The sequence below is a fragment of the Salvelinus sp. IW2-2015 genome, unplaced genomic scaffold (genome assembly GCF_002910315.2).
Source record: "Salvelinus sp. IW2-2015 unplaced genomic scaffold, ASM291031v2 Un_scaffold495, whole genome shotgun sequence".
Classification (NCBI taxonomy): Eukaryota; Metazoa; Chordata; class Actinopteri; order Salmoniformes; family Salmonidae; genus Salvelinus; species Salvelinus sp. IW2-2015.
In genome coordinates, this window is record NW_019942562.1 from 413,978 (window position 1) to 430,468 (window position 16,491).

At 39.8% G+C, this 16,491-nt stretch overlaps 2 protein-coding genes across 4 annotated transcripts; both read right to left on the reverse strand.

Annotated features, from left to right (window-relative positions):
- Positions 1-59: 59 nt before the first annotated feature.
- si:ch211-57n23.1 (uncharacterized) lies at positions 60-3,076 on the reverse strand. 3 transcript variants are annotated; one of them, XM_024135559.2, is made up of 3 exons: positions 2,968-3,076; positions 1,561-2,178; positions 60-476 (listed from the first exon to the last, which is right to left on the reverse strand). In XM_024135559.2, exons 2-3 carry the CDS (start codon positions 2,106-2,108, stop codon positions 335-337), a joined length of 690 nt encoding a protein of 229 aa, XP_023991327.1. In that variant the 5' UTR covers positions 2,109-2,178; positions 2,968-3,076; the 3' UTR covers positions 60-334. The 3 variants fall into 3 exon arrangements, with proteins under 3 accessions (XP_023991327.1, XP_023991329.1, XP_023991328.1); XM_024135561.2 differs by having other exon boundaries at positions 2,996-3,074; XM_024135560.2 differs by having other exon boundaries at positions 2,921-3,065.
- Positions 3,077-4,939: 1,863 nt separating this feature from the next.
- Positions 4,940-16,437, reverse strand: LOC112068411 (protein argonaute-2). Its single transcript, XM_024135567.2, has 5 exons — positions 16,418-16,437; positions 15,879-16,013; positions 15,670-15,771; positions 13,878-14,077; positions 4,940-13,682 (listed from the first exon to the last, which is right to left on the reverse strand). The coding sequence occupies exons 2-5, from the start codon at positions 15,894-15,896 to the stop codon at positions 13,574-13,576; spliced, it is 429 nt and encodes a 142-aa protein (XP_023991335.1). The 5' UTR covers positions 15,897-16,013; positions 16,418-16,437; the 3' UTR covers positions 4,940-13,573.
- Between the last annotated feature and the right edge of the window lie 54 nt (positions 16,438-16,491).

The following is a 16,491-nucleotide window of genomic DNA, read 5'->3' on the forward strand; positions in this document are numbered from 1 at the left end:
ACTGAATGAGTGTCACACAGTTTTACTTCAATAAATAACATCTCTTTCTGGAACAGGTGTGCATGCTGAGTATAAAAATATATTTTATTTCCATCAAAATCTCCCTGATGCTGTAGGCTGCGTGCAGTTTGGGTTTCAGATAGGATTAAAATACACCTAATAGGAATGTGACTACGGAAGAATAAAATACCTAGTTCATATACAAAGAAAGTGCACCTCATGCTTTGTAAAGGGGGTTTTAACCTGAGTTTGCATGCATTGTTAGTGGGATATATTACATGATGGTACAGTTCATTCAAAAGCTGACAAAAAAATTGCCTGAAGAACACATCWTTCACTGTGCCATTAGTTTGTCAAGTCGGAGTTGCATGATGTGTAAAGACTTCTCTAGGCTGGAGAACTGTTTCTCTAGAAGGGCTGCCACGTTGTCTTTTCCGTTGATGGAGTCCTTYGTTTTGGCAATGTGCTCCTTTATACTAGAAACAGACATTAAACAAAATCACAAAAGGTTCTCATACACATGAACCTAAAAACAGGTTTCATACATTTTATCATAACAATGTACTCTTTGAGCGCCTAAATATTTACGACACGCTATCAATTACACACACATTAGTATTTAGTTGTATATCTTTGTATTTTATGTGTGTGTRACTGTTCTTGTCTATCAGTGTAACAGTGTTTTGTTACTTGTCATGTTTTCTGTTTTTGTGTGGCCCCCAGGAAGAATAGCTACGGCTTCGGCAAAAGCTAATGGGGATCCGAATAAACAAATACCAGCGGGATTGGTTCAAACTGTATCGTACTAGAAAGAGAAAGTCTGATCTCATTAAATTGCATTGTAATGATTTGTAATGAATCTCATAACAGGACTTTGGTTCAGCCAGATGTGGGGAGGACTGAAGAAGTAGAACGTGAAATGATTCAGGCGGTGTTTGGACGACTTTTCCCGCTCTGTTCTTAGACCTCTCTACTCAGTAGGACAGGTCCTGACTAGTGGTTGATCATGCATGACTTCATCTGCTAGGAATTCAACAATGCTGGTTGGAGCAGAAAGCTCCACATACCCTTCTACATCTGCATTGCTTGCTGTTTGGGGTTTTAGGCTGGGTTTCTGTATAGCACTTTGTGACATTGGCTGATGTAAAAAGGGCTTTATAAATACATTTGATTGATTTACCCTTTATTTTCCTCACTCCCCTACACATTATCCTGCTTGCACAAGTCCCTAGAGGAAGTTCACTCAATTCCCTTTGATGAACTAGCTACAATCATTGAATTTCTCAATAGTTTTACTATGCCATCAACAAACAAAATCACTGTGTTAAAAAAGGCATTGGTATTTATGACTGCTTGAGTATTCAATCTTTAGAAGTAAAAATAAGAGCAAAACTACCATGCCGTCCTGTTTAACACAAACAGCAGGTGGAACAAGACTAGGGGCCAACTCAGTGCTGTGGTGTAGTGAGTGAATCTACCCCCTCACCTTGAGAAGGTCCATCGCTCCATCCCCTACCCCTCACCTTGAGAAGGTCCAGTGCTCTGTCCCCTACCCCTCACCTTGAGAAGGTCCAGTGCTCTGTCCCCTCCTTCCTCTTCTCCTCCAGTGTGAGGAACACCTTCTGCATGGTCTCCGTCGTCTCTGTCACGTTCAGGTAGTCCGCCCTCACCACCTGCAAGTCCTCCAAGGCCTGCTGTTTAAACGAGGCTGAAGTTCCCCCTTCTACCACCACCTCGCTGGCCAGGGACACCGCCTGCAGGGCCGCCCTATTCTGGAGCACCAGCAGACGAGACTGCTCAAACTCCTCCGGCCCGGCAATGTCGTCCCAGCAGACTGGGGAGGCCGAGGGCAGCCAGAAGCGCTGGGAGCAGTTGACAGGGTTCCCCGGAATCTCTGTCACAAAAGGGCTGTCGGCGGGGAAGCTGTGGAGTAGATCCTGGAGGTTGAAGGAACCGGAGCCCCACTCCCAGTCTCCCTGCATGGGCTCCCCTGACTCTGGGTCGGGCGTGGGTCCCACCTCCGCTCCCACCGGGCACCAGGCACTCAGGAGGCAGCAGGAGAGGGAGAGCCAAGCCCAGCTAGTTGTTCCATCGTGGAGCCACTTCATCACGATGTAGCTGGACTAGTCTTGTTCCCCAGCAGTGTGTCTATTAGCCTGGCAAGCAAGGCTACTGGGCCTGAGGAGTAACGCAATGGGCATTGTCATTTAGATAGGCCTAATTTGTGCCGCTAGAAATAAACATGGTACCAGTCCAGCAGTGAATCATTCATCCAGGAAAACATGAGCTCATTTCCAAGCCACAGGACTCTTTGTTTTGAACATTACAGTTCACAGTAACTTTTCTGTATTTCTCACATACAATACCTTATGTTCTGCAGACAGAGGTTAGTGACTTTAATCCGTTCTTGAACAACTTTCACCTACTTTTTCCTGTGTATTTTCTTCCTGCCWGTAGGGTGGTCTAACAGTAATGTTTGGCATGGTGGCACTAGGGCAGACTGTCTAACCAGTTTTCCATGTTATGTCCTTGCTACAGGCAACAAAATGTGTTTAAAAGTATTTCCCTGGTACTTACAGTACAAATGTAAACCTATAAAGCTTTGCAATAATGTTGTGGAACCGTTACTGTTAAATACATCTTATTAATGAAACCACCTGGACATAGCTGAAATATAAAAAAAAACTAAATGCAAACACAGTGCGCTACTCCACTGCTTATGTTATGAACAAACAATCATTTAGATATTTGGTTCAAACGAAATTGGGGTCAATCGAATCATTACCGCCAGGCGGTGGAAAATAATCCTAATCGTTCAGCACTGCAATCGGTTCATTCTGCAAACGGTCATAATTTGTCGTATCTTCATGTTTATACAATAGCTTCTCTAAACTATCAAGCAAAGCAAGAACATACTTACAAATGTAATCAAACGGCGTATTGCCATTTTTTTCATGCAAAGATTACCTTATAGAAGAAAATTCCGGAGACGTACGCAGTTTAGTCCGTCGCTGGTGCAAGTGAAGTCAAATTACACATGGTGAGCTTTTGGAAAGTATGACTCGTTCTCTCCCTCTTTCTCTCTCAGCGGTTTGAACAGCCCGGTGTCAGAGCATTTCGTATTATTCTGTACGTAAATCTGAGGCATAATTTCGTATGATATGCATGTTACATTTCGTATTATATTAATTTGTAGATGTCCATCACCCATTTCGTATGATATATTACGAATTCTAGCTAGGTGGCTAACGTTAGCTAGACTAGGAGTTAGGGTTAAGGTTAGCTTAAATGGTTTGGGTTAGGAGAAGGGTTGGGGTTAGCTAACATGCTAAGTAGTTGCAAAGCAGCGAAAAAGTAGTTAAAAAGTTGCTAATTAACTAAATTTGTCCATGATCCGATTTGAACTCTCAACCTTTGGGTTTCTAGACGTTCGTGTCATAGGCTCACCCACCCTACATTTGTGTTTGCCATCTGTCTTATGTAAGAGTATCCCGGATTTACGTTTACTATGTTACGTCTAGTCTATGGGACCAGGCCGAAGAACAAGCAAAACACCATGAATTTGTCGAATACCAACAGACTGCGATTTTGTAGAGTAATTTTGCTTGTAAAGTGTAATTCGGTTTCTTAAATTGGTACTTTTACTTATCTGGTTTACTAATTATGTGGTACTGACAGCTGTAATTTTAGAAGCCAACTAWTAAAAAAATTACCGAATAATTTGTCCTATAAATATATCTTCTGAAAGTTGACTTTTTAATWGTGAAATATATTTTATGCGCAGGTTGTGTCCTGCAGACTTGACATGGACTCAAGTAGAATACATGGGAAAAAGTCGGCCCCATATTAAAGTTTGTCAGTTGATTGTATACCTCAAAAGAGTTCTAAATCAAGCAGTGTCAATATTCCGTAGCATATGTATTTTAGGAAATCGGCAGTCTTTACTCCCATTCTCTTGGGTTTGAACTGCACATGCAACAGTCGGATCCATTTCGAGAAAAAAAAACACTGCTAGGTGTAGACTACTGTACTTGTGGGGGCAGTATAAAAACCAAATAGACTTTATGGCTGAAATAAAAAGTATAGCACCTCATTTATACGAGTACTAAATCATATTGGGATTTATAGACACCATCTGTGTGTGTTTAGGGAGTGCTGTTTTGGCAGTAAAATAGAAAAGGCGCAAGGGGTGTATTTGGAAAAGTCTAGCACTGACATAAGTAAATAGGAATGGCAAAAACAGCTAAAGATGGACAGTGTTATTTCATTGGGAACATGTGGTTCATGAAGCCAAAAACGTGTTATACTAAATGATTAACTTGCAGAATCTATAATGTCCACTTACAAGCACCATGACCAGTTATTCATACGTACATCAACGGACAAGATTAAACCATTCACATTTAACCAAATCTTAATATACATAGTAAAAGACAACAAACGTTTGAAGAAACTTGATATTTTTATGAATTAATGCAATTTACAGTCAAGCCAGAGTTAACTATATTAAGTGAAACGTATTCACATTTTCTATCAGGGTTTTACAGCATCTCTCGTGTTTGTAATCATAATTGTTAACAAAAAAGTAATAGAAATCAAAACTGACACTTTACGACAACAACTATAACAAGGAGGAGCTGCTTAGCAGTGGATCGAACAAATAAACCAGCACCAAAAAKACCTTTTCATGATAGATATGACAGCAAATTCAGTTTTGGCATGTGGTAATAGAGTAAACTCTGAAAATCTAAATGACACGCCAGGGAGGTTTGAGTTCACTGTACTGTGCAGGACTGCCTTTGCAAAGAGTATTTGGTCACTTTGCTCCTCAATGGCGTACATTGACATTTAAAGAAAAACAATCCTTGACGGGTTAAAACAGAAATGGTATGTCCTGGATAGTGTTTACTGTGAAAAGTCAAGACATAAGGAAATGTAGGGCTTTTCAAAAATATTTAATTGATAATTCAAGGATGATTGTCATAAAAAAAAGAAGCGTAACAGAAATTAAAATCAGGTGACTGCATCTCCAGGACACTTACATTCATAGGAGGTAGATATGTGGCAATGGCGCATGCATGACATGGTTTCTCAAGGTGTGGATTCTAGTGCATAATTTTGTACTTTTAAGGCCAAATATACTAKAAGGTACCCCATTTGAAGTTCTAAGGCTATCTTAAGACAAAGGTGTGGGAGAATAAGATGGGGAGGACAAACAGTTGCAGATACAGCCCTTTCATGGCAATACCGGAGTCAACGGTCACGTTGAACAGTATGGAGTCGCCATAGTTTTGTTGATGGAAAATGACATGAATTCCTCAGTGACTGAAACCAATTTTTTGGGTTCTTTGGAMACTCACAGCATCCTAACAAGCAAAACATGGAAAGTATGTGGCTACAATTTAGAATGATGATTAATGTATTTAAGAAAAGTGCATACATGACAATCTCACACAACCATTTATTTTGGCTTCAGGTTCAGAAAATACCATTTAAATGTTTGACAGTGAACTGGTTTTGCATGGCATATGCACAGCCTTGTGACAATCAAACCTCCTAGAGGGGATATTTACATTTTATTGGACAATATGAAGACAATATGAAGCAAAAAAAAAAATGAGAAAAGTCAATGCAGCATTTGTCAGGCTTATGAGGTACTTCGTGAATATATATAGATATATCTTTACCTTTTTAGGAAAGCTCTTCAGTCATATTATTCATATTGATAGCATAAAATACCTTGTGTTTTATTAATTTTTCTGTCTGCCCAGCCTTAAGCGGGCATTTTTTWAAACTGCTTTGAAAGTGCAAAACACAAACACTGATCATTCTATGCAGCGTCTTCACTCAAGGCTGCAGGATAATGTGGAAATTATTTTATGTGGCGCTGTAAATCAAATATGGGTGAGCAACTCAAATAGGATAGGTGGTAAATAAATCTCTAAAAAAGGCACACAACACCATAAAAACATGTGATGTTTTCAGATCAGATGACAATGACAGAGAATTTCATTTCCATACCTTTTTTGTACCTTTCCATTGGGCTATCAGATTATCTTAAGTGACTGAAATATGCCAGTAGGCTACATCTGTATATCATGTCACAATGTACAAAACATTGAGGAAAGTGTAGTTCAAATGTATTCACTTCGTAAAATGTAGCATGCAAAAATACATATATTAGCCTCATCTAAAACATTACAAATGTGGATAATTAATAGTTTGATAGTTATTTTCCTTTTTCTGGGTGTAAGAACAGATTAAAACTGGTAAAGGGCAACAACAAAAAAATGAAATAAAATCACTTAAAGATGCAGATTGTGTCAGACCCTTAGAAAGCTTTAACTGTGGACCATTTGTTTGCTAAGCTACAAGTACATTCCATTTATCAGACATCCTTGTCATCTCTTAAAGGCTGAATGAAAGACGCCACCGAGTCGGAGGCCTGCTGTAGTCGACTCTAGATCACAAGGCAGGGTTCATGTAGCTCACTAGGTKAGACTTGCATTACACCTWGTCAAGCAAATCACAACCTTAGCTTGGACTTCAGTAGTTATTGCTCTGCATACATCATCCCATTGACAAGTCTCTCCATCTGCAGCCCATTATTTATATTTAATACTACCAAAAACTTATAGCAGGAATAGTAAGTGATTAGATGGACGAATAAATAGCCATTCGATTGGCACGTCAATATATCATCCAGTCATGACTACAGCTTATATTGCTACGCGAACAACTGCCAACTCAGTTTCTGCTAGCTAAGCGTTCATTGGTTATTTTTGTTATCACTATATTTATATATATATATATATATATATATATATATTTAAAAAAAAAGAGGACTCACATGCATTTATAATAACACTGAGACTTGAACTACAATTACAAAATTTGGTCCTTTGAACTTTGTTTTAGTATGTAAAGTTAATCTGTAATATATTTTTGGGATGTAAAATAATGTCTATCTAATACACAGTATTGGCTTATGTTGTTTGGTCACTACAATTGATTTTTGTCTTCGTCATAAATTAGGGATAAACACTAGCACCCGAGACCGTTTTGAGGTAGTTTACTAAGTTGGTATATAAAAAGCCAAGTCATTCTGAAGCCCTCAATTCTTTCAGAAGGATATAACATATCCATGTTAAATGCACATATATGGCATTAGTTTGGTGAAGCGCTATGAAGGCTCTGTTCTCTTTTTAAATAGGATCGCATCACTGTGRATCATAGGGGGTCAAGCTTGGCATGACGACAATCCTGGCCTAATGCTTGGAATCAGCTCAACCAAAGAATACTATAAAACAATCGTGCCGTTTACTCAAGGGGGAGAGAAGACAGATATGGGACGCTCWTCATAGCAGGACATGTTAGAGATCATAAGTATCTTAAGAACTTCGACATTTGCAGACATTCCAAGAAAGGTGTCAACACAAAATGAAATGTTGGATTAGTTGCCTGAGACAGCACTAGTCATTTTCCATAAAACTATCTAGTGTGTACTGTAGTGGAATATCAGAACCAAGACGAGCATAAGCCAAAAACCACACAACACCTCACACAAAGGAAAAAAATATAAAACGGACCGATGGTTGCACCAGTGTGACACTATGTAGCAAAAACGTTTTAATTTTTATAGAAGTCTAAATGTTCCCGTGATACATTTGAAAGCTAACTAAGAAATCATAATTATTAAATTAACATTTTGCTTTCTGATGAACAAGATGTATGAGACTATACTCAGTTTCTTACTCATGTCTATTCAATGTGATGACTGAAGGGGAATTAATTATTTGACAATATGTGATGTTAGCCTATGCTAAGGAACTTAGGAAAACAAAGACTGAAGTTTGGCTCCTGAAAGTGGGATAAAGTCAATCAGTTTAAGGTTTGTGGACTGAAGCTAATGAGCATGCATAAAAATAAAAAAAAGTTATGGATACAAGCATATATTACAGGTGGATACAACTTAATATTACAAATACACTGGCCTTAGGTACATTCATTGTTACATGTGAGTTAAGAAAATAAGTTACTCTACTAAACAGGGATGTTATTTCAAATGTAGACCTTCAAGGGAAGATGGGTAAAGGAGAGCGGCCTTTCTGTACACACATCCGATTTTATATTTTTTTGTTTGCCCACAGTATAAAATAGTTTGAACACAGATAGCACCCGCTTTGTAATTTACGTTGTTTGCTTTCACTTTCCTCTGTAATACAGGAGCCATTACCTTAGCTGGATAAGATAAGATAGAAAAGCCAGCCTATACTACTCTCAGCCCATCTAGACAATGTTCTGCCCAAATCAAAGCTATACAAGCGAAAACTACTACAGGGTAAAGCTAAGCAATGGAGAAGCTAAACCATCTCAAATACCTTTGAAAATGTCATGCAAACACACTCCAACGACTCAAATAAGCATGATAAAGATAAATATTGGATCTATTGTCATTTTATGTATAAGACAAGATTATTATTATTCATAACCTTTAGTTATTGATATTTGTTTTCGACAAATACTCAGACAGTACAAAATCAGGTGGCAAATGCTCAACATCGATTTAATCAAAAATATTGATAATACAAAGACCATCTGATAGGACTTGTAGTCTCAGCCTTATATGAAGAGCACCTTTTCCTGCAAGGGCTTGGGACTACAATGTAAAGTTCCAATTATCTATTAACATGATATGCCTTCTAATACAAGAACACCCCCATCAACATACTTGTTATTCACTGTCTTTCCCCCAGAAAAGCGCCTGAGCCCACGATGCAATAATTACTAACTAATTACTAACTAGTCTGTGCATGATTTTAATGTTATTTTGTACAAGACCAAATACACATACCATTTACGGATGATGGCAACTATCTCACTTGCGTACATCCCTGATTTGACTGACAAAGACTAATCGTTTTATAAACTGGGTAGTTCCAGCCCTGAATGCTGATTGGCTGATAGCCGTGGTATATCAGACCATGGGTATGCCAACAATTTATTTTTACTGCTCTAATTACATTGGTTTTAAATGTAACCTTTAACTAGGCAAGTCAGTTAAGAACAAATTCTTATTTACAATGACGKCCTACCAGGGAACAGCGGGTTAAACTGCCTTGTTCAAGGGCAGAAGACAGATTTTTACCTTGTCAGCTCGGGGATTCGATCCAGCAACCTTTCGGTTACTGGCTAAAAAGCTCTAACCACTAGGCTACCTGCCGCCCCTTGGTCACCAGTTTATAATAGCAATAAGGCACCTCGGGGGTTTGTGGTATATGGCCAATATACCTTGGCTAAGAACTGTGTCCAGGCAGTTCCGCAATGCGTTGTGCCTAAGAACAGCCCGTAGCTGTGGTTTATTGGCCATATACCACACCCCCCTGTGCTTTATTGCTTAAATATAGTTAGGTGTTCTGATCAAAAAAGGTGTGCAGTCAACTCCTACATACGGATATGCTACTAATTCTGCCACATTCTTTGATGCCTCCGACTTCTCTAAKTCTGGCGACCACAACGACGCAGGTAATACACATTTAACCACCAACTTGCTGGACCCTTTTTCCACACACACTACTTTGGCATCAGACTATAGCTACACAACCAGTAAGATATACAATCAGACTGTTCCAACTACCAGACGTCTACCCATCATCCTAATACATGGTAAGATAAATGTCAGTTTCGACTATTGTTTTGCATATGGTTTTTCCTCATAACTTTTTCATGGCCATAGAAATACAAAAGCTCAAAACTAATAGAATAAATTATGAATAGCACCCTCTTCTGGGAGATTMAATCACAACCCAGTGGCAGTTATTTATCTGACGAAGACGTTAAAAAGGCATTATTTTCAGTGAATCCCCACTGTATGCTGGCTGGGAGAAACCCTCTCGACAAACAGGCCTAGGTGTAACCATCTGAATGTCTGGCTTAGTGCACGTGTGCCATCACTAGCACAGRGGCTGCTGCCTATATACACAGACTTGAAATCACTGGCCACTTTAATAATGTTTACATATATTGCATTACTCATCTCATATGTATATACTGTATTTTAGTCTATGCCGCTGACATTGCTCGTCTGTACATGTATACATTCTTAATCCCATTCCTTACTTAGATGTGTGTGTATTGGGTATACGTTGGGAAATGGTTAGATATTACTGCACTGTTGGAGCTAGGAACAAGCATTTCGCTACAACATCTGCTAAACACGTGTATGTGACCAATACAATTTGATGTGTGTGTGTAATCTGGGACTAGTTGTCAATGCAATGACTTGGTATGGTCTCAGACAAACTAGCCTGGTATTGAGACTCATGATGCATCATATAACCCAGCTGATCTGGTCTCATTTTCTCTCAGACAATAAACTAGTGACTAGACTACAGCTCCAAAAGGGTTTTTATTTTAGTGCAAAATAACATTATTAAATGTTTTGGATATTTTCAGGAAAAGCAATGCTGTACAGGTCTGGTATAATCCAAGGTGCTGTGTATAAATAAGTAACTTAAAACACAAATAAGCAGTAACATGACCACATCTCCCAAGAAACAAGTTTAGGATGAACAAAAGGTGAGGCAGACTTCAGTTAGGGAAAACGGATGAAAAACGGTAGTATGAAAAGTTTCACTTTATCCATATTGAAAAGGAGAATGTTCACAATTCAATGGACAAGCAAACATGCTGTTTTGACCAGTGCACCCTACAACAAGTCATGCTTGATCAGTTTCCACAGCAACAACAACTCATGTTATCAATCATGTCTACTTGAACTGTATTAACTAAAACCTGCCATCTGTTGGGTTGACTGTAGCAAACATGAATCAAATGTGAGACAATGAGGGGAGCTAAGACGATGCATTCCAAAAACAACAATATTTCATTCAATCACTGCATTCAATGAACCCAATTAAAGCAACATGGGAGATGCCTTTCTATGTACCCCATGTGTATCTATGGGAGCAGAGCATGTTGCATATTCAAAACTATTAAGCAAATAGCTTAAAAGAAAGATGTCAATGAACAATACTAAATCATCAAATTGTGGGTGAGCAGCTAAATTGTTATTAGCCTTGGCTTTACCACATGACAACGTAAGTTTTTTTAAACACATGACAACGTAAGATTTAAACGATGCCTATCAGATATAATATCCTGTGTAATTATGAAGAAATGACCAACAGTGTGACGTTACCATAACACTTGAACAGGTAACAAGAGGTAGAACACACAGCCATTTCAACACAATTGCACATAATGTATGTCCGGGTTTCCTGCTTGGCCAATCAATGGAATTTATGTTCACCATTATCAAAAATGTATCCAAATTTACAAATCGCGAGACCAGCAAAGAAAATAAAAAACAAGTAAATCTCAAGTACTTGATTTTTAAGAATGCTCCACAGTCAGTCGGACTTCGGATGACTTTGAAGATAATGAGAAATGAATGTCATTAAGGTAGAGAAAAAGTCCATTGARATTTAAGGTGACATTCGTGAAAGAGAAAGTCGAGCACCTGGAATTAAAAATGGTCTCTTGTGCTTCAGTTTCTTTAGGACATGAATTTTGTATAAAATGTGTAATCTTGTTTGGCTAAGAAGAGTGATGTGTGTTCTACAAAGTATATACCGATTTTTTGTACTATCAAATATACAATACAAATGACGACAACACAACCCCCCATACCAWTACAAAGGTCTAGGGAAGAAGCACTACAAACGTTATTAAAACGCACCAAGCAACAAAAAACTACTCTACAAATGTCCTAAATTCATATTTGGGAAAGGTCACTGCTAAAATCTCTTGGTTAAAAACAATGCATAGTTAGAAAAGAGCGAGATAAAAGCCAGCCAATCTAGGCTATATGAAAAACCTCTGCTAAAATGTCATTACTAAGGAGAACAGAAAAGGGAATAAAAAAACATTTTGGAAGGCATTACAATTTCTGCATGCAAGCTCTGCATAMWTTTTWTTTATTYWTTTTTTATTCTTTATAACTACATACCGGACAATCGTTTTGAAAAATTCCTTCTGTTATCATCATTTTAGCATTCTCTTCTAAAAGCGTATTCAAAATATACCCTATATCCCACGAGGCTATGATACAAAGCCCACAATTAAACTACTTGGGAAAAAAATAAAAAATAAAAAAAATAATAACTTTGCTTGACTAGTGGAATAGCATAATTGCTCCCTTTTTTACAGAGGAATAACAAAGAGAAAATATCTAGCAGTCTCTGGAACATTTGTCCCCCAATAGAACCCCACCTCATCTTCAGTCCAGTCCCTACACGTGTGACACTGACATCACAGGCTTCACTCTACTATACCGATTCATACATCAACGACTGTACTACAAGATGACAGCATTACAACTACCCCCCCCCAGTAGGGAGAAAACCATTTCGCTGCCATAAAACCATAAAGAAAACTAGATAGGGTTAACATATCCAAATGCCTAAATCGAACGTGTAAGTCATCTATGTACAAATTCATAAAATAATAGATTACATGAAAGGGGGACACTAAAAGGAGACAACAGATTTCATTTCAAGAGACTTGACCCCCCCCAATGTAGATGTCTTCACATGTAATGTGGCTCAGAGAACACAAAAGGTGTCTGTTGGGAACCAGTCCCATTCTATTAGTAAATCTATTCGCTGGCCACACTGGCCATAGATTGACAAAACAACCCAGTCCAAGTAAAAGGCAAGACAGCAAAAATTGCTGTCGTTACAATTTCATATTATTAATTTGTATAAGTCTTGATAAAAAATAAGTGTTAACAGTTTCAAAGTCTAATGAAAATCTAATACAAAAATTACTTGCTTAGCGGTCATCAGATGCAGCATAAAAACATGTTGGTCACCAGTGTTGGAGGACAAATACTCTGAGGCTGGTACTGTATCCAAGCCTGTTAAATTCATAGTACATACAAATGAAAAGACAACATGTTAAGTACTTGTGTACTTAAGTCCTGGTCAGTGCACTTTGCTTTGATTGGCTGATAAATAAAAGGTTATGAAGAGTAAGAATGATTATAAACCTATCGGACCGTTCTCGTCTTTGATATCCCCACCTCCTTTCAACCCTGGGGACCCCGTCAGAAAACGGTATAGTGTCTAAACACCAAAGTGTGATGATACTGCCCCTTAGTTTGATACAAGTATTTCCAACTGTCAGTGTAAAGAAAAGTAATACAAATGTATCTCCCCCCACATTTACAAATACAAACAAATGTACAACATGTAAAATAAAGGAGTCCACTCCACCACAACCCATTTCTGAGTAATCATTTTACATAGTACTACCTTAGAATGACCAAGGTTAGGCCAGGAAGGGGGGGGGGAGAGAAAGCGGTTTTGTATGCATGTTTGAAAATAATTGTGGACATTTTGGAAAAGAAACCCTCCTTAATTTGTTTGGTATCATTCCCCCTTACTGGCGGGGAGAGACAAGACGACAAACCCACTTAGCGCCCACACCTGATACAGTAAGGGGGTTAGGTGGGAGGAGAGAAGGCTTCTTCCCTGTTGGGTCTGTCTCACCAATGTCYGCCCCTGGTGCTTCAGGCGAAGTACATAGTGCGCAGTGTGTCCTGGTGGATCTGAACTGCCTTGGCCAAAGCCTGCTGGTCACGCCCATTGCTCTGTCCCGACGTGTGACTGCCCTCCGCACTAGAATGATCACAATGGGAAGAGTTTGAATTATTCAGTCCAAATTCTTTTATTTAAATAATAATTATTCCTTCATCACTTCCTGGTAATCACTAACCTGTCACAGTTTGAATGGTACAGCGATATGATAGAAATAAGAGGTATTTTAAATAGGTTATCAGAACAGGGCCATGGTCAACAGATGTGGTCTCTTACCTATCATGCTCCTTATCCACCAGGTGGTAACGGGCACGGAATGCCACCAGGTGGGCGTAGTAGGCTGGTGCTGGGATGGACACAGAGCGGGTGCAGCGCACATAGGTGTGGCACAGCTGGTAGGTTAGCACCTGCAGCTCGTCCGAGGTGAAATGGTTGTCGTCCCACAGCACGTGGTAATGGGATGGTCGGCTGGTCCCCTGGGGAAAGGTATTACCATTGTTAAATCATGTTTAGTGGTAATGCATGTCATTTAGCTCTACTACAACCAAAGTATAACAGCCTATAAATGTTAAACATCCAAATTCTAAAAACATTTAGAGCAGTGAAACTACATCTAGGTCTCAGAAGCACATAAACTCAGCAAAAAAATAAACGTCCTCTCACTGTCAACTGTGTTAATTTTCAGCAAACTGAACAAGTTCCACAGACATGTGACTAACAGAAATTGAATAATGTGTCCCTGAACATAAGGGGGGGGGGGGGCAAAAAAAAAGTCAGTCAGTATCTGGTGCGGCACCAGCTGCATTAAGTACTGCAGTATCTCCTGGCACCAGATTTGCCAGTTCTTGCTGTGAGATGTTACCGCACTCTTCCACCAAGGCACATGCAAGTTCCGGCATTTCTTGGGGGGAATGGCCCTAGCCCCAATCCAACAGGTCCAGACGTGCTCAATGGGATTGAGATCCGGGCTCTTTGCTGGCCAAGGCAGAACACTGAGGATGTCTTCCCTGTAATGCACAGCGTTGAGACTGCTGCAATGACAAGCTCAGTCCGATGATGCTGTGACACCCGCCCCAGACCATGACAGACCTCATCCTCCAAATAAATCCTGCTCCAAAGTACAGGCATCGGTGTAACGTTCATCGCTTCGACGATAAACGCGAATCCAACCATCACCCAGGTGAGATCCAACCGCGACTCCGTCGGTGAAGAGCACTTTTTGCCCGCTGTCTGGGCCAGCTACGGTGGGTTTGTGCCCATAGGCGACATTGTTGCCGGTGATGTCTGGTGAGACCTGCCTTACAACAGGCTACAAGCCTCAGTCCAGCCTCTCTCAGCCTATTGCGGACAGTCTGAGCATGATGAAGAAATTGTGCGTTCCTGGTGTAACTCGGGCATTGCTCTGTACTGTCGCAGGTGTGATGCTAGATGTATCGATCCTGTGCAGGTGTTGTTACACGTGTCTGCCACTGTGAGGACGATCAGCTGTCCGTCCTGTAGCGCTGTCTTAGGCGTCTCACAGTACGGACATTGCAATTTATTGCCCTGGCCACATCTGCAGTCCTCATGCCTCCTTGCAGCATGCCTAAGGCACGTTCACGCAGATGAGCAGGGACCCTGGGCATCTTTCTTTTGGTGTTTTTCAGAGTCAGTAGAAAGGCCTCTTCAAGTGTCCTAAGTTTTCATAACTGTGACCTTAACTGCTAACGTCTGTAAGCTGTTAGTGTCTTAACGACCGTTCCACAGGTGCATGTTCATTAATTGTTTATGGTTCATTGAACAAGCATGGAAACAGTGTTTAAACCTTTACAGTGAAGATCTGTGAAGTAATTTGGATTTTTACAAATTATCTCTGAAAGACAAGGTCCTGAAAAAGGGATGTTCCTTTTTTTGCTGAGTTTAGTATTAGTAAAGCTGGAGGTAGGCTCTCTTCCAGAATAGTCCCTTCTCCACTTCCTAGCTCTACAGTGTCCCGGGTTGTGTCTGAAATTGTACCCTATTCCCTATGGGCCCTGGTCAAAAGTAGTGCACTATAAAGGGAATAGGCAGCCATTTGGCTGGTCCTTACCTGAATGCCAGCGTGGCTACACAGGTAGAAGTCAAACTCCGATGGGTGAGTGATTTTGGTGTCCACTGTGGTGCCTGCAGGGATGTTGCCACTCTTACCAACCTGAACAAAACACATTAGGAATCATATAATATCACGATGTAGGCATTTCATAGAAGTTTATTTTACAGTAATAATAGTGGTCAGTATGAATTGGAGAGATGTCGAACCCTCTCGTTTCTGTCCATGCAGAACAGTCGAGTGTGGTGTCTCTTCTGCACCACCACGAAGGTGATACCGGGCTGGTAGTCTTTCTCCAGTTTGATGCAGGCCTCACGGATCGCCAGTAACTCATGTTGGAGCACCTGGATAAACCCCAAAACGACAGCTACAGTTTAAAAACAGTAACTCCCACACGTCACAATACATACATTTACAAATCAGGGGGGGGGGGGAATTATAGATTGGGCAATTCAGAATTGGAACGGTTACTAATAGAAACAAACACAACTGAAAAAACAACAAAAAACAAACATTTTAACTTTCTTTTTGGTTAAAAAGTTTTAAAAATCTGAAATACCTGATTTGATCTCAGTAAAACAAAGACTAGGCATTCAGAATTGAATTGGAACGGTAACCAATAGAAACAGAAACCAAAAGAAAAACAAATAAATAGCAGAAAATCCTTTACTCACGACCAGTACAGTACAATTACAGATCATGCAATTGAATTGAAATCCTATTTCCTCAAGTCTACCTCAAGTCTAACCTGGTTGAACTGGCCCTCAGATATGCNTTTGGTATCATTCCCCCTTACTGGCGGGGAGAGACAAGACGACAAAC